The sequence below is a fragment of the Cricetulus griseus genome, assembly GCF_003668045.3.
Source record: "Cricetulus griseus strain 17A/GY chromosome 1 unlocalized genomic scaffold, alternate assembly CriGri-PICRH-1.0 chr1_0, whole genome shotgun sequence".
NCBI lineage: Eukaryota > Metazoa > Chordata > Mammalia > Rodentia > Cricetidae > Cricetulus > Cricetulus griseus.
In genome coordinates, this window is record NW_023276806.1 from 66,145,726 (window position 1) to 66,167,213 (window position 21,488).

The 21,488-nt window shown below is 48.4% G+C and overlaps 2 protein-coding genes across 4 annotated transcripts in view; one reads left to right on the forward strand and one right to left on the reverse strand.

Moving 5' to 3' along the window:
* Smg5 (SMG5 nonsense mediated mRNA decay factor) overlaps positions 1-12,236 on the reverse strand; it is a 28,896-nt gene extending 16,660 nt beyond the window's left edge. The window contains exons 1-6 of the mRNA XM_027393116.2: positions 12,023-12,236; positions 5,505-5,603; positions 4,647-4,770; positions 4,130-4,286; positions 1,882-1,971; positions 928-1,017 (exon numbers count right to left, since the gene is read on the reverse strand). Coding sequence (XP_027248917.1) covers positions 928-1,017; positions 1,882-1,971; positions 4,130-4,286; positions 4,647-4,770; positions 5,505-5,603; positions 12,023-12,096 — 634 coding nt within the window. The 5' untranslated portion in view covers positions 12,097-12,236. The remainder of the gene's footprint in view (positions 1-927; positions 1,018-1,881; positions 1,972-4,129; positions 4,287-4,646; positions 4,771-5,504; positions 5,604-12,022) is intronic.
* Positions 12,237-12,400: 164 nt separating this feature from the next.
* Positions 12,401-21,196, forward strand: Tmem79 (transmembrane protein 79). Of its 3 annotated transcripts, none has more exons than XM_027393112.2 (5): positions 12,401-13,452; positions 14,498-14,725; positions 15,659-16,560; positions 16,822-17,035; positions 19,959-21,196. In XM_027393112.2, exons 3-5 carry the CDS (start codon positions 15,801-15,803, stop codon positions 20,170-20,172), a joined length of 1,188 nt encoding a protein of 395 aa, XP_027248913.1. In that variant the 5' UTR covers positions 12,401-13,452; positions 14,498-14,725; positions 15,659-15,800; the 3' UTR covers positions 20,173-21,196. The 3 variants fall into 3 exon arrangements, with proteins under 3 accessions (XP_027248913.1, XP_027248916.1, XP_035306798.1); XM_027393115.2 differs by having other exon boundaries at positions 15,755-16,560; XM_035450907.1 differs by having other exon boundaries at positions 14,498-16,560.
* The last annotated feature ends 292 nt before the right edge of the window (positions 21,197-21,488 follow it).

Below are 21,488 nucleotides of genomic sequence, written 5' to 3' on the forward strand. Positions count from 1 at the left end.
GCAGGCAACACCGAAACCTCAGGTGACCAGCACATCAGTCTTCCTGCTCCAAAGAATCACAACCTCTCTTCCCATCATTACATTTTGGCTTTCCACAATTTACCTGAACCCTGGGGTGCATTCCTTCAGTTAGACTGTGGCTTTTTAATGGAGCCCTCTCCTTTCTTCTAGCTCAGTTTGTTTGTTTGTTCAACATCTGAGTTTGTTACTACACCCTACATGTGAATCCCCATTTCTGTCTATAATGGCATCTTATTAAAAAAAAAAAAAAAAAAAAAAAAAAAATCACGCCGGGCGTTGGTGGCGCACGCCTTTAATCCCAGCACAATCCCAGCACTTGGGAGGCAGAGGCAGGCGGATCTCTGTGAGTTCCAGGCCATCCTGGTCTCCAGAGCGAGTGCCAGGATAGGCTCCAAAGCCTATCCTGAGAGATATCCTGAGAGAAACCCTGTCTCGGAAAAAAAAATAAATAAATAAAAAATTAAATCTCATGCAGCTCAGGTTAGTCTCAAATGTGGTATATAGCCAAAGATGATCTTGAACCAGGCCTGGCTTCTGCAGTGCTAGGGATCAAACACGGGGCTTTTATGCATGCTTGGCAAGAACTCTACCAACTGAGCTACATTCCCAAGCCCTGTAATAGAATCTCATCCCTTCTTCCACTCCACCTTCTGTGGGGCAAGCTGATGTATGATCTCTTCTTTCTACAGAGACCTCAGAGAAAGAGGAACCATTTCTCCCCTTCTTCCCTGTTAAGATTTGTGCATTTGTCTTCCCTTTCCTTTATCTTCTCTGTGTGCCACAAAGGGGAGAGTTTATAACCAGGCTGATATATGCGAATGGGAGAATCAAGGGTCTGGAGATGTGAGCGAACACAAGGCCTATCTATGACCAACAGAACTGGTTTACATCTAATGAGACACTTACCAATCTGGGGAGCTACTGACAGGGCTTGATAGTAAAATCTCTCAGCCAGCAGCTCAGTGTCCACACCAGCCAATTCATTCTGATAGCGTGCTATATGAGAGAGAAAAGGGAAAAAAGTGATGATTTTATGTTTTAGAAAACTCTCCCTGAGTCCACCCTGAAAAGCTATAACGAACCTGGGAGGCAGGGACATGAACTAACACACAGACTGTAGGGTGTTTGATACAATCCTAAGTGTGTGTGACTGTACAAAGTACTCAACTCTCTTCCTTGCTAATGATCAAAACTTAATCAATCAGCATCTATAAAGTGAGCAGCTTTATCTTGAGTGTCTCTTCCCAATGTAGGGAACTGCAGCAAATATAATTGCTTGCAAAAATCTCTGGTATTTGGTTCTGGAACACAAATGGTTGATTCTACAGAAAGACACTGGTCCAGTTAATGATTTCGTGCACACTAGTAACCACAAGTAGACCAGGAGTGCAGTGGAGACAGAGCCAGTGGACCTTCAGGCCCAGCAAGGTCACACCAGCAGCCCAAAAAGGAATGGATGTCTACAAAGACTACAGACTCAGGGCTATAAAGCACAAGAGCATCTTTCCAGCCTCAGCATCACTCATCATGCAGTTAAACACTCTCTGACATTCTTGATGCTCAAGTTCCTCTTCATCTAGGAGGCTAGAGAGGTAATAGAAAGCCTCCAAGGTTAAGGACCCAAGTTACAAATGTTCCTGACCTGCTGAAATAGTGATCATCCGGACTACTTCAAATGTCAAAGGCATTTCCCCATTCCTGGCTCTCCATAGAGCACTAACTCACAGGCATGAAAGGCAGAACACTGTTACCAACTGTTTCTTCAGCTCTCCAATATGCATAAGAAGGTATCAACAACTAAAGCAGTCTGCACTTTTCCCATAGCCCAAGGCAGAGGAAATGCAAGGTGAAGAATCTTACACAAATCCCCCAGGTACACCAGACATCGGTGGCATGCCATCTGCGCCCAATCCATCTCCTTCCCTGAAGCAGATACTGGCTTCTTACATCCTGAAGGGGAGAGGGGGGACAGAGACAGTTATTTTGATTGTTTATTTGTGACAGGGTCTCTCTGTGTAGCCCTGTCCAGCCTCGCAACTGTCTTAGAGAGATGAGAAGAAACTTAGTAGGACGGAAGTAGATAGACACATAGAGACAAAAGACCCTCAAAACAGGACAGTGCCCAAGAGGAGGTCATCTGAAAGGCCAACACAGGAAGTCTAACAGAAAGAAGAGATGAGGCTCCAGTATTTTTTTTTTTTTTTTTTTTTTTTTTTTTGGTTTTTTGAGACAGGGTTTCTCTGTGTAGCTTTGGAGCCTATCCTGGCACTCGCTCTGGAGACCAGGCTGGCCTCGAACTCACAGAGATCCTCCTGCCTCTGCCTCCTTCAGCAAATCCTACCGGCATGCGCCACCACAACCGGCAAGGCTCCAGTATTAAGAAAGGAGACAGAAGGAACTATATATAAAAACTACCTATGGGAAGGTACAAAGTTTGGTTTAAGATTCAAAAATACATGCTAGATCGAAGATTTCTTCATTCAGGGGTAACCTGACACATAGCTGGGCATGATGGTGTATGCTTTTAATCCCAGCACTTAGAAGTCAGGGCCAGGTGCAGGTGGGGTCTCTGAGTTTAAGGCCAGCCTGGTCTACAGAGCAAGTTCCAAGGCAACCAGAGATACACTAAGACCCTGACTCAAAACAACAAAAAAAAATTTTCAAAGAGCAGCCTGGCTCTAGAAACTAGACCCCCCCATACCCTGCTGGTTTTGCAAGTCCTCTGGGTAGGAGCCCCACTCTGAAAAACTTTTCCTGATGTTCCTACAGACTGTCCTAATTGGCTGAATGAAGAGAACACTGAAGAGAATAAGTGTAGTGTTTGGGGACCCTCTCACTTTCTAGTAAAGCCTACAGACACTGCCTCCACCCTAATCTTGCAGCTGTTTTGTGGAATTGGGGCTTGAAACTATGGCCTTACACAGTCAGACAACACTCTACCACTGAGCTGTAACAGCTCAGTGTTTTTTGTGTATGTGTGTGTACACATGCATGTGTGTCTGTGAGGACAGTATGTATAGGGGACAGATGTAGACATTGGATATCTTCCTCAATTGCTCTCCACCTTTCTTCACAATTTTTATTACATTTATTATTTATTTTATATGTATATGTAGGTGGGTGTGTACATGTCATAGCACTCACGTGGAAGCCAAAGGACAACTTCTAGGAGCTGGTTCTTTCCTTCTATTACGTGGATCCCAGGGGTTGAACTCAAGTCATCAGGCTTGGCAGCAAGTACCTTAACCCCCGAGCCATCATACTGGCCCTCTTCACTTTATTTTGAGGCATTGAACCTGAAGTTCACCAAGTCAGCCAAACTGGCTGAACAGCAAACCCCAAGGATCTTCCTGACGCCACCTTCCTGCAGCTGGGATTACAGACCTGCAACTGTCCTACCTGGTTTTTTACATGGGTGCTAGGGATCCAAAATCAGGTCCTTATGCTTCTATGGCAAACACTTTACCCAGCTCCTCCTTTTGTTTTTCAATAATATTTTAAGGACACAAAGCACACATGCTCTACATCTAACAACATGTCAGGTGGTAACATGGACATGGCTTCCATCTGACCCAAAAGGTCTACCTCCTAGTGACAGCTGGGGCAAGGTTCTGGAGGAGGGAAGAATACCAAGAGAGCAAGGAGAGATGGAGCAAGAGCCTCTAAAGAGTAGCTGAGCTAAAGGGAAAATCGTGATATACAAAAGTAAAGCTATTGCTGCTAGGACCTCAGTTGGCTGCACGTCTAAAAAGACTGTCAACAATTTTCCCAACACTTCTGAAAAATTTAAAACTTTCACCAAATACTGAGAAACAATCCCTAAAGCTAAAAGCAACAGGGCCAGCAGAGCTCGACTGGAAAAAGAAAAGGCTATTAGCATCTTCTAGAGCCATGTCCCTCCCTCAGCCTCCACATTAGTTCACAATTCTGGGTCTCTCATTACTTAAAACGTTCACTGCAAGTATCTCATGCTTGTTTGGAGAAATCTACTTTTACAAAGTGTCTGAAGGTGTTCCATTTGCCTGGCTAGTCATTAGTTACTCAAACTTTGGAGACAAGGAACGAGGCACAAGGACCTATTCTTCAAGCCCTTTTAGGTGTTACCGACCTATGAGGGGGTCAGTGACATGAGTCCAGTCAATGCAGCACTGCAGTTCAAGCTGGTAATGGGACTGGATATAGAGCAGGAGATGCTGGTAGAAGCCAATGCCAGCCACCAAGTGGGTCCTGTAGGCACATTCCAAGGTGCTCCGGCTGTGGATGTGCTGCAGATGAGGAAAGGCAAAGAATACGCTCAGAGACCCACTCCCTCTGCCACAACCTGCTCATCTAACTGGGAAATAAGCTTCTGTTCCTGCCAGAATCTTAATCACATCTCTCTTGCCACACAAATTACCCTACAGTCTTAGATCTACCTCTCTGGGCCTCTCATGTAAGAATAAGCTCCCTTCCTATGTACAGCTTTCTCTTTCCTCTCTTCTGTCGTGTGTGTCCTACCATCCCAGTTCCCGCCCACCACCCTCCCCACCTCCAAGCAGACTCTGCACCTACTTTTCTAACTCTTTTCCTTCCTTAACTTCATCTATTTAGACAAGTTTTGTTTCAAGTCCTAGGGCCTCCCTTACCTTTTTGTTAGTCTTGATAAGCTGGATAACTTCATAGTATACCTTTCTCCATAGCAGCTCCTCAGCCTTCCTCCCATAGTCTACCGGATGCAAGAACATAAGCTTCACACAGAGCTCACGCAACCTGGGGAGGGGTAAGGGAGCATGAGGTACTGTCATCCCTTGAAGTAAGAAGGGCCCCAAAAGACAGCAGCAGGAAGTAATGAGATTTTAACAGCCTTCATTCCCCCTATAGTCTCTTCTCCATTTTATCTCCCCTTTTCCATTCATACACCCAACCCCTTTCAATTCAGATGCCTTTTTTTTTTTTTTGGTTTTTCGAGACAGGGTTTCTCTGTGTAGTTTTGGAGCCTATCCTGGCACTCGCTATGTAGCTCAGGCTGGTCTCTAACTCACAGAGATCCACCAGCCTCTGCCTGCCGAGTGCTGTGATTAAAGACATGAGCAACCACCACCCAGCTCAGATGCCATTCTTTTTTTTTTTTTAAGATTTATTTATTTATCATGTATACAGTGCATGCCAGAAGAGGGCACCAGATCCCATTATGGATGGTTGTGAGCCACCATGTTGTTGCTGAGAATTGAACTTAGGACCTCTAGAAGAACAATCAGTGCTCTTAACCCCTGAGCCATCTCTCCAGCCCTCAGATGCCATTCTTATGATCCCAATCTAGTGGATGTACAAGCTGCAGACGGATTCCCATCTCGTTTCTCAGGAAAGCCAGAGATATTCATGGTTCAACAGTGACAATGAGGTCAGGAGTTTAAAAGTAATGTAAATTTATTTATACCCAGCACAGTTACTGGTAGACACAGGCAGGGAAACAGTAAGACTCTAGTTCAGAGTCTCCAGCTTACTTGTTCCTCAGGCTAACATTCTCTGGTTTGAACACTTCTTGATAAGCAGTTTTGTTGCAAAGGATGAGGTCTAGCCGATGCACAGCCTCCACCACAGCCCTGCAAGGAAACAAAAAGCCCCTGAGCCCACAGTTTAAGTGTTGGGATACTGATTCTAAAGAAAAAGCTGAAAGGGGGAGGAAATGGAAGGGGAGATAAAGGGAAAAGAAGACTTAGGGTTAAGGAAATGAAAACGCAGGCTGTGGGCTGAGCTCTATAAAATATGAAGACAGACTTCATCCGGATACTGTAGCTCCCAATCAATGGACACATGACAATGATGGAGAGACTGTTGTCCCATTTGAGGGAGGAACTATTGGCATTTAGTGGATGCTGCTAGAAATCTTTTGACGCACAGATGAACCCACCAAAATAAAAATTATCTTCTGTAGTACATGGTAGTGTATACTTGTAAACCCAGGACTTGGAACGATGAAGTACGAGGATTACTTACATTGAGGACTTTGAAACCAAACCAGCCTGGGCAAAGAATGTAGCAAGGCCCAGTGTGAGAAAATTACCCTAGACACAATGTCAAAAGTGTTACAGTAGAGAAGCCCTCCTAATACAAAGAGTACAAGCTGCCAGATACAGAAAACCTAGGATTCTAACCCTGGCAAATTACCTAGCATCTCCGGGCGTTGGTGGAGCACGCCTTTAATCCTAGCACTGGAGAGGCAGAGGCAGGTGGATCTCTGTTAGTTCGAGACCAGCCTGGTCTACAAGAGCTAGTAACAGGACAGCCTCCAAAAGCCACAGAGAAACCCTGTCTTGAAAAAACAAACAACCAAAACAAAAAACAAATTACCTAGCATCTTAAAGGTCTTAATAAAGACAGATTTCATAATGCCGGTATTCACAATAGTTTTATAAGATTTAAATGCAATAATTTATTTACAGCTTCAACATCTGCTAAGCATTCAATAAAGAACAGTGGAGTGGATTATTATTATATAAGGGTTTATTATCTGACATAAAAGAAAGACATTCTCAGGCTGGGAAGATGGCTTAGTGGGTAAGAATAATTACTGTGCAAGCATGAGGATCTGAGTTTGAATTGCAACACACACATAGAGTGGGCATGACTATGAATACCTGTAATTCATTCATGTATAAACCCACATACAGATACATGTATGTACACATAAAAAATATTCTTTTTTTTTTAAAGATTTTATTTATTTATTATGTATACAACATTCTGCTTCCAAGTATATCTGCACACCAGAAGAGGGCACCAGATCTCATAGCAGATGGTTGTGAGCCACCATGTGGTTGTTGGGAATTGAACTCAGGACCTCTGGAAGAGCAGTCAGTGCTCTTAACCTCTGAGCCATCTTTCCAGCCCAATAATAAAAAATATTCTTAACAAAAACAAACAAACAAACAACAACAAAAACAGGTGCCTTGGGCTGGCAAGATGGACACTTGCTATCAAGCCTGATAACTTGAGTCTGATCCTGGAGACCCACATGGCGAGAAGGAAGGAGAGCACTGAGTCCCACAAGTTGTGCCTGACTCCATGTGAGTGTCATGACCATTGGCATTTTGTGGATACTGCTAGAAACGTTTTGATGCACAAATGAGCCCATCAAAATAAAATACTATCCACACACATCCACAAAAAAACTACACACACATGTGTGCACACATACACATGTACGCTTACAGATACCTTTGAAGGTCAGCAGAGGGTGACAGATAGCATAGTGTTACAGGCCATTGTGAGCTATGGGTTCCAAGGAATCAAACTCAGATCCTCCGGAAGAATAATATGTGCTCTTATTTCTCCATTCACAGACACACATATACATATGCTCACATTGGTACTTTATTCACTATAAGTAAGAATTGGAATCAGCCTCATTGTTCACCAACGGATGAACAGGTAACTAAAATTCAGTATACACAAAAAATGGAATACTACTTAGCTATAAAGAAAAATGAAGTTGGCTAGGCAGTGGTGGCGCACGCCTTTGATCCCAACACTCGGGAGACAGAGGCAGGTGGATCTCTGTGAGTTCAAGTCCAGCCTGGACTACAAGAGCTAGTTGCAGGACAGCCTCCAAAGCCACAGAGAAACCCTGTCTCGAACACCTCCCCACTCCCCGGGGCCAGAAAAAAAAAAGAAAAATGAAGTTAACAAATTTGTGAGGAAATGGACTCAGACTAATAATATTAAGTGAGGTCACAATCTAGGAGAGAAAGAAAACCCATATTCTCACTCACATGTGAAATCTGAGTGAGTGCATATAAAAACAAATGTCTCTGTGGGTACAGTGTAAAATGAAGAAAAGCTAAACATAAGGGAATGAGGAAAGACAAGAGTGTTGTGGAATATTTGTTTACATTGTGAAGATGTGTCTTTGCCAAGGTGCCTTCTGGTTGATTTAATAAAGAGCTGGATGGCCGACAGCTAGTCAGGAGGTATTCTTGGCAGAGAGGTCGAGTAACCTAGGTGGTGTGCAGGAGACACCAGGAGACACAAAACAAGTTAGAGGCACAGAACAGAAGAAAAGTTTAAAAAAAAAAAACAACAAAAAAAAAAAACAGGTAGAATGTAGATTTAAAAATATGGGTTATTTTTCTGGGTGGTGGTGACACAGGCCTTTAATCCTAGCACTCGGGAGGCAGAGACAGGCAGATTTCTTTGAGTTCAAGGCCAGCCTGGTCTACAGAGCAAGTGCCAGGACAGGCTCCAAAGCTACACAGAGAAACCCTGTCTGGAAAAACAAAACAAAACAAAACAAAAAACGAAAAAAAAAGGGGGGAAGGGTTATTTTAAAATATAAGAACTAGTTAGGAACAAGCCTAAGCTATAGCCCAAGTTTTCATGATTAATATGCCTCCATGTCATTGTTTCGGATCTGGCTGGCAGGATAGAGAAAGACTTGTTACAACAGAGCACAAGAAATAAGTTATGAAAGGGAATATAAAGGTAAGTGTGTTTCTAGTTCTAATTCTGTCATGAGATTTTTTTTTTTGGAGTGGTGTGGTTGTTTGAATGTAATTGGCCCCCACAGGCCTTATTGGAGGAAGTATGTCACCATGGGGGCAGGCTTTGAGGTTTTCTTTGCTTAAGCTTCACAGTATAACAATAGTTTTCTTTCTGTTGCCTACATTATCAACATATAGCAGCTCCCTCCCCAGCACCATGTTTGCCTGCATGCCACCATGCTCCCTCCCATGATATGGACTAAACCCCTGAAACTGTAAGCAGACAGAGATCTCAATTAAATGTTTTCCTTTATAGAGTTGCTGTGGTCACTGGGTGATGATGGCGGCAGTGCACACCTTGGGAGGTAGAGGCAGGTGGATCTCTGAGTTCAAAGCCAGCTTGGTCTACAGAGGGAGTTCCAGGACAGCCAGGGCTGTCACACAGAGAAACTCTGTCTTGAAAAACAAAATAGTGCTTCAGACTGAGTGTGGGCACAAGTGATCCGAGCACTACAATTGTGTTCTTTGAATTCCAGAACAGCCTGAGCAAGTTTTGGGCGGGCCCAGGCTATACATACACAGCAAGACCACATATCAAAGACTATAGGCTTGGCCAGGTCTAGTGGTGAACACCTTTAATCCCAGAACTCAGGAGGTGGGGCAGCTGTATCAAGGCCATGTCTACATAGTAAGTTTTAGGCCAGTCAAGGAAGCATAGTGAGACCCTGTCTCAACACAAACAAAAACATGACACAAAGATTGCAGGCTTGGAAGCAGACTCCTTGGTTCAACTTTCATCTATAACCAGTTCTGTGGTCCTGCACAAGATATTCAACTTCTTTATGTCTCAGTTCAGCTCACCCTGCTATAAAATGGGAATATGATAATTACCTACTGTTGTTAATAAACACTCACGACAGTGCTTGGTAAATGTTCAGTAAGCATTAATCTCCTTTTTGTTATACGACTGAGGTGTTTGACCCTAAAAGATAAGAGGCTAGTGGACACAAAGGCAATCAAAAAACAGAAGACTGATGACTCCCAGAACAACCACTATGTGTTCTTAGGCCAAAGAAAGTGGACCACAGCAGGCTTGAATTCTGTATGGCCCACTAGCACACCACTAAAACTGCCCTAAACGGGCCAAGTGACTGACAGCACCCAGCTGAAGTAGTGGGCTGGAGAGCAAAGCCTTCTCACAGGCAAGCTTAACAACTCAATATTCCAAAATTCAGTCACCATTCTCAATACCTAGAGGTAACAGCCAAGTCCTTCCTGCTAACCAGGACCACAATGCCCCAAATAGAAGCTTAGTCCCTTGAACAGTTTTTTATTTGCAGGTTTTATTTTTTGTTTGTTTGTTTGTTTGTTTATTTGGGGAGGGGAGTCTTACTATACTCAAATTCCTTAGTTCAGCTGGGCGTTGGTGGCGCATACCTTTAATCCCAGCACTCGGGAGGCAGAGGCAGGCGGATCTCTGTGAGTTCAAGACCAGCCTGGTCTCCAGAGCGAGTGCCAGGACAGCCTCCAAAGCTACACAGAGAAACCCTGCCTCGAAAAACAAAACAAAAACAAAAAAATTCCTGAGTTTAAGTGATTGTCCTCTCTAAACTTCCTGTGCCCAAAGGGGCGTCAGTGACACAGAGAGATGTAGTAAGAGTATAGGTGTTTCAGTTTTTGTTGATGTTGCTGATAAGACTGAACCCAGTATCTCCACTAAACACCCCAATCCAGAGGTTTCCTTAGGGTCTCAATTTTTTTAAAAAAATGCAAGTTAGTATCTGATACTCTAGAAAGCTCCAAGGAAGAATGCTTAAATCTGAGAGCACTTAGCACCTTTCCCCAGTGTCTATCAGACAGCTTCTTCAAGAAACTACTCTCCCTCTGATAAACCACCCCACTGGCTGCCACAAATGTTCATCCTACTCAAAACCAACACAATCACAGATAACTCATATGTACACATACATACATATAAGCCATGTACTGCAAACATACCAGCTCAATCTGTCAGTCCTGTGAAATAAAGGTTTGAGAAAACCAGCGTGACACAATGGGAAGACTGGCCAGAGCCATCCACCAGGCTGGAGACAAGAGAGGAACATCACAAACCTTGCCCACTGTGCCTGACCGGCAGCCCAGCACCTGGCAGCACTACTAGTTAGTTACACTAGCCATCTCCAGGGAACTCCTCAGCCTGGGGACTACTCCTTGGGGCCCCACAGTGGGAGGCCAGGGGCTGCGGATGGGGATCACCTTCCTATTTCTGGACGAGTCTGTACTCCCTTTCACCTTCTGGCTTACAGGACCAGAACAGGCAGGGCACAAGAACACAACCAGGCCCTGGTTCTTTCACTGCCAAGACTGGGCAGGGCAGGGCCAGCACTATTCTCAGGCAAACACCTCCATTCGGCTAGGGCCTGAGGTAAATGCGAGTCCCAAGCTCTACTTCCTTCGCACTAGAAAGCACAAACTTCATCGTGGTCTCTACATTTCATGTGACTGTGACTGAGCTCTGGGATCTATGTTCTATTTGACCTACACAAGAGTGTGGACAGATTGTAAGGAACGAAGAACTGAGTTGGAGGGCGCCTTGAATACTATGGACCAAAGGTCCTCCGTGGCTCTTCTTAGCCAACAACTAGTCTTCTAGCGTTTTTTCTCATTCAGAGTCCAAAATTTGGACTTCAGAGTGTATTCAAATCAAATCCTTTTTTGTTGTTGTTTTTTGAGACAGGGTTTCTCTGTATTGCTTTGGAGCCTGTCCTGGCACTCACTCTGTAGACCAGGCTGGCTTCGAACTCCCAGAGATCCACCTGCTTCAGCCTCCCAAGTGCTGGCATTAAAGGCGTGCGCCACCACCGACCGACAAAATTTCTTTTTTAAAAGATTATTTTTATTTTTTGTGCATTGGTGTTTTGCCTTCACGTATGTCTGTGTGAGGGTGTCAGATCCCCTGGAATTGGAGTTACAGCCGTGAGCTGCCATGTAGGTGCTGGGGACTGAACCCAGGTCCTCTGGAACAGCAGCAGCCAGTGCTCCTAACTGCTGAGCCACATCTCCAGCTCCAGAGCCTTCCTTTTAAGGAAGAAGAAACTGAGGCCCAAGGTCACATAGCCAGAGGGACGAATCAAGGACACGAACCTGTGTTTATGGACCTCAGTCAAGGGCTGTTTCCAGTAAACCCCTGGTGCTCAGCGGGGTTCTGAGCACCAGTAGTCCCCTTCGGTTTCTTCCCACCTGTGACCCCCAGACTTCTAGCCTCCAATTAGTTCCCACCGGATCTCTGCGATCCCGCAAAGCCCCGCGCCGCGTCACGCCGCGCTCACAGCAGCAAGGGTTTCTGCAAATGCTTCAAACCTCCCACCCACCCAATTCCTCTCTGCTCCTGGCCCGCCCGCCCGCTCGCTCGCCCGCCCGCTCGCCCGCTCTCTCTCAGGCTGCACCCCCGCCGTCGTCCGGCCCGCCCGCCCGCCGCAGGCCCCGCCCCTCGCCGGCCCCGCTTCCCCGCCGCGGCTGCACACACGCCCCGGCCCTCTCACCGGTAAAGCCGCTTGGTGTGGAGGACCTTGGCTTCAGGTTCGCTGCTCTCCGCTGGAGGGGGGCCTTGGCTCATGGTGCCTGGGCCCGGGGGCGCCTCCTGGTCACAGGCCCCCGCCACCCACCACTGGTTCCTCCACTGCCGTCTCCAGCCGTAGCCGCAGCCGCCACCGCCGCCGGCCCTGCTCGGCCGCCATCGCTGTGAGGCGGCTGCTTGAGATGGCTCCTCCTCCGCCTATCAAATCTCGCGATAGCTGCCTCAAAGCTGCGGACCAGTGACCGCGCTACCAAATCTCGCGAAAAAATTATTTTCTCTCCGGGAAGTTACCCGAAGTGACTCTGGGCGGCGTGGCTTCTGCCGGGCGTCCGAAAAGTCCTCGAGGAGAGCTGTACTGTCAGAGAAACCGGGCGTGCCAGAGCAGGCTTGTCGTTCGAGCACTTAGGGAGCCCAGGCTACCAAGCGAGACACTTTCAAAAAGATACGTAAGATAAAAAATTTAAAAAGAGCGCGCTGGAGAGATGACTCAGCGGTCAAGGCGCTTGCGGTCAGCCTACGCTCACTCGGCCCCTGGAGCCCACATGGTGCGAGTGAATGGGCTCGAGCAGTTTGTGCTGACCTCCACACATGCCCCACCCCATGATAAAATGTGATTAAAAACCAACCAACCAGGTTTCCAGGGGGGGAAAAAGAGACTATGGAGTGGTTTCGATTCTCTGCACCCACATGGCAGCTCCGGTTCCAGTTCCCACTCCCTCATGCAGACGCGTGCAGGCAAAACACCAATGCACACAAATAAATTGAATTAAATAGGACAGCTACCCCCAAGACACAGAAACCGTTACAGAAGAGGGGCGGCGAAGGTAGTGGCGATGAGCATCAAAACAGCATCTGCCAGACACGGCAGCGCCAGCGCCGTTGCACGCAGGAGCTCCTCACGGCCCCCGTGACGGCTTGCATGCAGGAGCTCCTCACGGCCCCCGTGACGGCTTGCACGCTGGAGCTCCTCACGTCCCGGTGACGGCTTGCACGCTGGAGCTCCTCATGCCCCCGTGACGGCTTGCAAGCTGGAGCTCCTCACTGCCCCTGTGACGGCTTGCAAGCTGGAGCTCCTCACGTCCCGGTGACGGCTTGCACGCAGGAGCTCCTCACGGCCCCCCGTGACGGCTTGCACGCTGGAGCTTCTCACGTCCCGGTGACGGCTTGCACGCTGGAGCTCCTCATGCCCCCCGTGACGGCTTGCACACAGGAGCTCCTCACGGCCCCCGTGACGGCTTGCACGCAGGAGCTCCTCACGGCCCCCGTGACGGCTTGCAAGCTGGAGCTCCTCACTGCCCCTGTGACGGCTTGCACGCAGGAGCTCCTCACGCCCCCGTGACGGCTTGCACTCAGGAGCTCTTCACGGTCCCCGTGAGGGCTTGCACACACTACCAGGTCAGCCAAAATCCCAGCGTGGGTGTGGGCTGAGCGCTGCAAGCTGATGGTTTGTTTAAGGAATTCCTCCCTGAAACACTACATTCATTTACGTGTATACATGCATGCATGCGTTTCACTGCACACTTGTGGTGGGCAGCGAACTTGGGGAAGTCACTTTTCTCCTTCCACGATGTAGGTCCCAGGGGTCAAACTCAGGTCATCAGGCTTGGTCATAAGTGCCCTTACCTGGTAGGGCATCTTGTCAGCCCTATTGCTTTCTTAACCATGAACCTAAGCTAAAAGCAAGGTGTCCTGTATGGGCCTGTATGGGTCTACATTATCATGGCAATACACACACCACTGTGCTCCTGGCTCCAGCCACCAAGCCTTCTTTCTGTTCCTAAAACAGCTTGAAGTCTTTCCCATCTGTTGGCTTTTGCCTCGTGGTTCCTCTACAAGCAACAGTCATACTCCTGAGTTCCCATTGGGTTTTGACTTAAATGCCACCTTAAAGAAGCTTTCTGTATTGAAATTCTCATACTGATTCAGTGTGATTTGTAGTTGTTATTGTTGTTTTGCGTAGTTCTGGCTGTCCTGGAATTTTTTCTGTAGACCGGACTGGCCCGAACTCACAAATTTCCATCTGCCTCTGCCTCCCCAGTGCTGGGATTAAAAGGATGCACCACCACTGCCAGGCTCAGTGTGAATTTTTAATGTCTGTTACCCCCAATAGCTAGAAACCTTGATTGTCACTAGTTCTTTTCTGTACCTGTGCCTAAAATAGCACTTTTTTTGTTTGTTGGAATTTTTGTTTTTGCTTTGAGATAGGGTCTTTCTATGTAGCTCTGGGTGTTACGATAAAGTGTGGTAAACCTTTCGAGGATTCCATGGCAGGTGAGGGTGACCGAGGCAGAGGAACAAACATGACAGGCAGACAGAGCTTAGTGAGAAGTTTTATTAGAAAGGGAAAGTGTGTGTGTGGGGGGGGGGAGGTAAAGAGACACAGAGACAGAGAGAGGACAGAAGAGAAGAAGGAGACAGAAAAAGTCCTGTCTGTCCACAGGGGAACATCGGGAAAGAGAGAGAAGAAAACGAGCAAGAAGGAAGCTGTGCGTTGGTGGTGCACGCCTTTAATCCCAGTACTCGGGAGGCAGAGGCAGGCGGATCTCTGAGTTCGAGGCCAGCCTCTGGTCTTCAAAGAGAGTTCCAGGACAGTCTCCAAAACCGACAGATACTCAATAAACATTTACAGAATGAACAAACTTACAAGGCATCTTTTCCCCAACTTACTGTAAGTGCCCTTTGGCGTACAAACCCACTTTTCCCCTGATGCTTCCTGACCTGGAAGCTCTTACACATCCCAGAACACCTAAAGACCACACCTCTATGTCCAGCTGCACCCTCACTTTCAAAAAGGATGACGTCCTCCTCTAGAGCTCTTCCTGTCGGCAGATTCTGTAGGGCAGGGCCTGTGCCTTTAATCTGGGCCCCACCTGCTCTGGTCAGACAGGTTTGGAGTCACAGGCAAGGGGAGGGAGACTGGGAAATACTTGCAGAGCCAGCCAGGAGCTAGGCAGTTCCTTTCCGGGGATCCTCCGCCTCTCCACAGGTGTAAAGTAAGAGGGTATCATGGGTCCAAAGGGCAGGGGGGTAGGAGGGGCCCTAGAGGTGAATGAAGAGAAACAGCCCTAACCAGAAGCAGTGGGCCGGTGGGTGGCAGGGGTTAAGAAAGACAAGAGGAGGGCATGGGAGCAGCCACACTGGAGCTGAAAGTCTGAGTGGAGCCCAGCCTGGTTGAAGGGTGAGACTCTTGAGAGGGGAGTTTGGAAAGTGACTGGTTCCTGGAATTGGGGACTAAGAATCTGGCAACTGGTTTCGGTTGCCAAGAGAGTTCTGGGCAGGGTTCTGGAGGGCAAAGGGCAAATGGAAGGGTGAAAGGGCAGTTTCTCTGTAGGGTGATTTTCAGTTGTAGAGAAGCTCTCAGCCAAGTTCCTCCCATTCCCAAGAGAGGGTGGCCATGAATCCAGGGGTTTGGGTGCAGAGAATGGAAGGCAGGTGTGGGTGTAGACTGAGCCCACGGCTGCCAGGCTGCCCGGGCTCGTGTCCCCTGACTCACCCCTGTCCTGCTGGGTGACATTTCTTTTGAAATCGTTCCTCCATTGCAGTCCTCCCCTGCTGCCCTCTGTCTCAATGCCTTCCCCCATCCACGCTGTGTTCTCCCTAGAGTCCATGAGGCTGCATGAGTGAGTTCCAGTTTGAGGAACTAACTGTTCTGGGGCCAGAAGACAGGGTATTTTCACAGAACCTACCCCACTTCCAGTAGGATGATATCACCTTGGACCAGACCTTAGAACTGAAGCCTCACGATGACAGAACCGGAACCGGAGACACTGGCTCTGCTGGAAATGAAGGAACCCGAGGCTCCAGAGAAGAGCCCACCGCAGGTGCTAGTCCCCACTGGTCGGCAGCCAGAGGAAGAAGATGGGACCGAGTCCCCTGGAGCTGAGTCTCTCAGAGTAGGGTCTTCAACTGGGTCTCCCATAGTCAGAGAGAGGCCTGAGGAGGGTCCAGAGAGCACTATAAGTGAGGCCGCGACTTTGCCCTGGGGAACTGACCCTCACCCCAGCGCCCCACTTCCAGATCCCCCAGGCTGGCGAGATATTGAACCAGAGCCCCTAGAGTTGGAGCCACTCACCAAGTTGGAGGAACCACTCACTACTAAGTCTGAGGAACCACTCAAAGATGATGCCAACTTGCTCCTTGAGAAGTCAGTTAGGGCTTTCGTGCCCATTGACCTCCAGTGCATTGAGCGGAGGCCACAGGAGCGCACAGAGCGCAGGAATTTCCTGCCAGCCCGACTCAGCCACCCCGAGCCTCCGGAGTGCAAGTGGGCTGAGGCAGTTGTGAGACCCCCTGGCCGGTCCTGTGGGGGCTGTGGGAGCTGTGGAGGCCGCGAGGCGCTGAGGGCTGTAGCCTCGTTGGTGGCTGCCCTCATTTTCTTCCCCTGCCTGCTGTATGGAGCATACGCCTTCCTGCCCTTCGATGCTCCCAGGCTGCCCACCATGAGCTCCCGCTTGATCTACACCCTACGCTGTGGGGTCTTTGCCACCTTCCCCATCGTGCTAGGTGAGTCCGGGCCGTGGAGAAGGGCTACTTGGGAAGTGGACTAGAGAGGCCTGGTTGGGGTGGTCTCTCTTCATTCTGCTGGAACCATTCAGGACATCCCAGACCTGTGCCACTCTTCGCCCCCCCTCTTCCAGAGAGCGCTTGTGTCCTCCAGAGACCGCTTGGGGCAGTCCTGACCCAAGAACCATCCTCTGAGAAAGCCATCCCCAGCCCTCCTGCCTTTTCTGACCCCATCCGTGTGTGTGCTTCCTCCCCTGCCAGGGCTCCTTGTATACGGCCTGAGTCTGTTGTGCTTTTCTGCCCTCCGGCCCTTTGAAGAGCCAAGGCGGGAAGTAGAGATCCACCGTCAGTACGTGGCCCAGTCCGTGCAGCTCTTCATCCTCTACTTCTTTAATCTGGCCGTCCTTTCCACCTATCTGCCCCAGGACAACCTCAAGCTGCTCCCCCTGCTCACTGGTCTGTTTGCAATATCTCGGTGAGTAGGGGCTATGGTGGCCATGGCTAGGGTAGGCATGAGGGAAGCGAAGGTATTAGAGACTCCAGGGAGCTAAGGTCTGGAGATCTGAGGTCAGGGGATTGCTGCTGGGGCACCATGCAGTGGTTAGTCTATCCTATATCTCTTGTGATTTGCTGAGAAGCAGGTGGTCAGCTCCCATCTTCCTTTCAGAAGTTGATCTCAGATGCTTGCCGATGGGGAGCTTTTGAATGTTAATTTTTTTGGTACCGAGAATGGAATCCATGGCCCCATACATCTAAGCACAGGATTGACCACCCTAACCTCAGGTGTCATTTGGTATGCCCACTGAAGGTACTCCTCAAGTCTGTGACACTCCATACAAATAGCTTTAAAAATTGGCTATGTTGGACATTTCCGGTTTTATTTTGCTTGAGACAGTCACATCTCACCATGCAGCCTGGACACAAACTCTTGGCAATCCTCCTGTCTCAGCCTCTCAGGTGCTGGGATCACCACCACACCCCTTTCCAGGTTTGATAGTTCTAATTGCTAGAAAGTCCTTCCTTATACAGTGCTAAAAACTGCCCTAAAGCTGATGTAGTGCTCTCTCAGGCCTGCTGCAGTCAAAGTTCTTGGGAGGCTAAGACAAGAGAACTGCCAAGAGTTCAAGCCAGCCTGCTCTAGAGAATGAGTTCCAGGACAGCCAGGGCCACACAGAGAAATCCTGTCTCAACCCCCAGGAGCCCCCCAAAAAGAAAGGAAATGAACTGTCTTGACATGGACCTTCTGGATTTAGACTCTGGACAACACAGATCAATTCCTGCACTTAAACAGCCTCCTCTTTAGTGGTTTAAATGGCTCTGATCCCTTTGTCTCTGGCAGGAAATCTGCTCATCGGTGAGCAGAACCTCGGTTAAGGGCACTGACTCTTTACCCAGAGGCTAGTTCACTCTCATTACTTTTTTTTCATTCAATTTGGAGTCATCAGGGGATATTATTTTATTGACAGAATCTGAAAATGTAGCCCACACTGGCTGAAAATATGTAATTCAGGCTGGTCTCAAACCTACCATTATTGAAAGTGAGCCTTTGTTTTGTTTTGTTTGAGAGAAGCTCAAGATGTCTTGGAACTTGCTGTGTAGACCAGGATTCACCTGTCTTTGGCTCTTGAGTGCTGGGATTAAAAGTCTGCACTACCACACTGGCGCTTTCAGGGAATGCAGTGTTGCACAGCAGTATGGGCCGCATGTGGTCCCAGCCTCCACTCAGGAAGCAGAGGCCAGAGAATCAGGACATGTTTGAGGCCATACAGGGCTGCATAGTGAGGCTTTAACTCAACAACAAAGCAACAGTGAGCAGACAAAACAGTTGACAGTGAGGGGAGACACTGGACTGGGAGTTAGCTCGGTTGTAGACTATGTGCCTAGCATGCAGAAGGCTCTGGTGGAGTGTGCCTGTAGTCCCTTCATTTGCGAGGGTGAAGGAAGGACTGGGGGCTGGGGATATAGTTCAGTGGCAGATCACTTGCCTAGCTTTGTGAGGCCCTGGACCACAAACAAGATTTTGTTAGTATCTACAAAACAGAAATGAATCAAGAAACTGTAGAACTGGATACCTAGGGTGGGAGTTGGGGAGATTAGGATGGGAATCAGAAAAGGGGAAGACATTTTTTTTTTTTTTTTCCCCCGAGACAGGGCTTCTCTGTGTAGCTTTGGAGCCTATCCTGGCACTCGCTCTGGAGACCAGGCTGACCTTGAACTCACAGAGATCTGCCTGCCTCTGCCTCCCGAGGGCTGGGATTAAAGGTGTGAGCCACCAACGCCCAGCCAGGGAAGACAATTTTTGTTGTTTGTTTGTTTGTTTGTGATAGGGTTTCTCTGTGTAGCCCTGGCCATCCTAGAACCAGCTTTGTAGACCAGCCTGGCCTCAAAACCAGAGATTTGCTTGCCTTTGCTCCTGAGTTCTGGGATTAAAGATATGTGGCAATACCACCCAACAGGGGAAGAAAACATTAAAGTTGAATTGTCATTTAATTCTGGATCACATAAATGAACATTTAATTGTAACTTAATTAAGAAAGAAATTAGTTGGCCAGGAGCTGGAGAGATGGCTCAGAGGTTAAGAGCACCGGCTGCTCTTCAAAGGACCTGAGTTCAATTCCCAGCAACCACATGGTGGCTCACAAACATCTGTAATGGGATCCGGTGCCCTCTTCTGGCCTGCACTGTATACACAATAAATAAATGAATATTAAAGAGAGAGAGAGAGAGAGGAAGAGGATAAGGAGGAGGAGGAGGAAGAAGAAGAAAGAAAGGCAGGCAGATTTCTGAGTTTGAGGCCAGTCGGTCTACAGAGTGAGTTCCAGGACAGCCAGAACTAATACACAGAGAAACCCTATTTCGAAAACAAAACAACAAAATGAAATTAGTTTTGCCTACTTTTTTGTTTGTTTGTTTTTCGAGACAGGGTTTCTCTGTGGCTTTGGAGGCTGTCCTGGAACTACCAGGCTGGTCTCCATCTCACAGATACCCGCCTGCCTCTGCCTCCTGAGTGCTGGGATTAAAGGCATGTGCCACCAACGCCCGGCTTAAATCTTTATTTTATTTGAATTGGTGCTTTGACTATGTGTGACGCACCACCTGGAACTGGAATTACAGACAGTTGTGAGCTGCCATGTGGGTGCTGGGAATTGAACTTGGGTCCTCTGGAAAAGCAGTCAGTGCTTTTAACCACTGAGCCATCTCTCACAGCCCCCCCCCCCTTTAATTTTAAATAGTAAATAAAAGAGAAGACGGGAATAATATTCTCACTTCAAAGATGTGGGAAAGTAAACATTGGGAGCATATGTATTAACTGGGCGTTTGTAGTACCAGCATGGCGCCTGCTCCTGACCGATTGGCTGGGTCCTGGAGAGAAGATAACCCTTGTCATGCTCCCACAGGCTGATTTACTGGTTGACCTTTGCTGTGGGCCGCTCCTTCCGAGGCTTTGGCTATGGGCTGACTTTCCTGCCGCTGTTGGCCATGCTGATGTGGAACCTCTACTACATGTTCGTGGTGGAGCCCGAGCGCATGCTCACTGCCTCTGAGAGTCGCTTGGATTACCCGGACCACATGCGATCTATCTCCGACTACAGGCCGCGCTCATGGGGCTGAGCTGCCCTGGGGCTGTGCAGGGGAATTTCAGTGCTTCCCTGAAACAATTGCAGGCCTGGCCTTTGCCCAGGTCGTGGACCTTCAATGTGAGGAATCTTGCTACTGCCCTTTGGGGCCCCATCCAGCGGGGCCCAGATACCCCAGTTCTCTCCTAGCTTTTGTTTTACTCCTGGAGTGTGAGAGCCTGAGACTGGATTAACACTCTTCCTTCTTGGCCTCTCACTATGCCACACTAAGGCTAAGGCTGGATGGCTACCTCACTACCCAGCTTCCTGTGGGCCAGGGGTGCAGAGCTGCAGCCCAACCTCAACTGTCTTTGCCAGCTGTATAGATGAAAGTCAAGGAGATGGGCTTAAGCCCAAGGGTAGAGCTTGGAATCACATCAGATAAGGACATCTTTGACACTAGATGGAAACCTCCCTAGGAGGCCTGGATTAAAGACCCTCTCTATCCCTGGCTTCAAGACTTTTTTTTGCCTCAGTCAAGACTATTGCAGCTGTTGCCGTCCCTCTCTCAACCTACATGGGTCCCTGTAACCTTCCACTTTTCAGACTTCCAAGAAATCTCACTGTAAAAGTGGGGGGCTGGGAAGCCGGGCGTTGGTGGTGCACACGCCTTTAATCCCAGCACTAGGGAGGCAGAGTCAGGCGGATCTCTGTGAGTTCGAGGCCAGCCTGGTCTCCAGAGGGAGTGCCAGGATAGGCTCCAAAGCTACACAGAGAAACCCTGTCTCGAAAAACAAAACAAAACAAAAGTGGGGGGCTGGGGCAGAGGGATGAAACCTCCAAAAGAACTGTAAATAGTCACATGTAGTGGCTGGATGGCAGAGTGACTGCTTGCTCAGTATATATGTGTGAGTATGTAATAAATCACTGCCCGCCTCCCATGACTCTTTCTTCCTGCCCCTCCCCCCACCTCAAGTCAACTCCTAAGCATCAAGAGGATGGCTGACAAGAGCCTTGGGGGAGACCACTGGGATTGGTGAGAAAATGTGCCTTCAAATAGAAATTGCCTTTCAAGCCTATCTCTGTCTTCTTATTTGCTGAAAGCAGTCGGACATGGTGGTACACGCCTTTAATCCCGACGACATTCGGGAGACACAGACAGGGAATCTCTGAGTTTGAGGCTAGCCTACAGAGTCAGTTCCAGGACAGCCAGGACTGCACTGAGAAACCCTATCTCAGAGAGGTGGGGGCAGGGGAGGGAGGGAGAGAGAGATTGGAATCTGGACTAGAGAGATGGATGGCTTAGTGGTTAAGAGCACTTGCTCTTGCAAAGAACCCTGGTTTAATTCCCTTTACCCATATGGTGGTTTA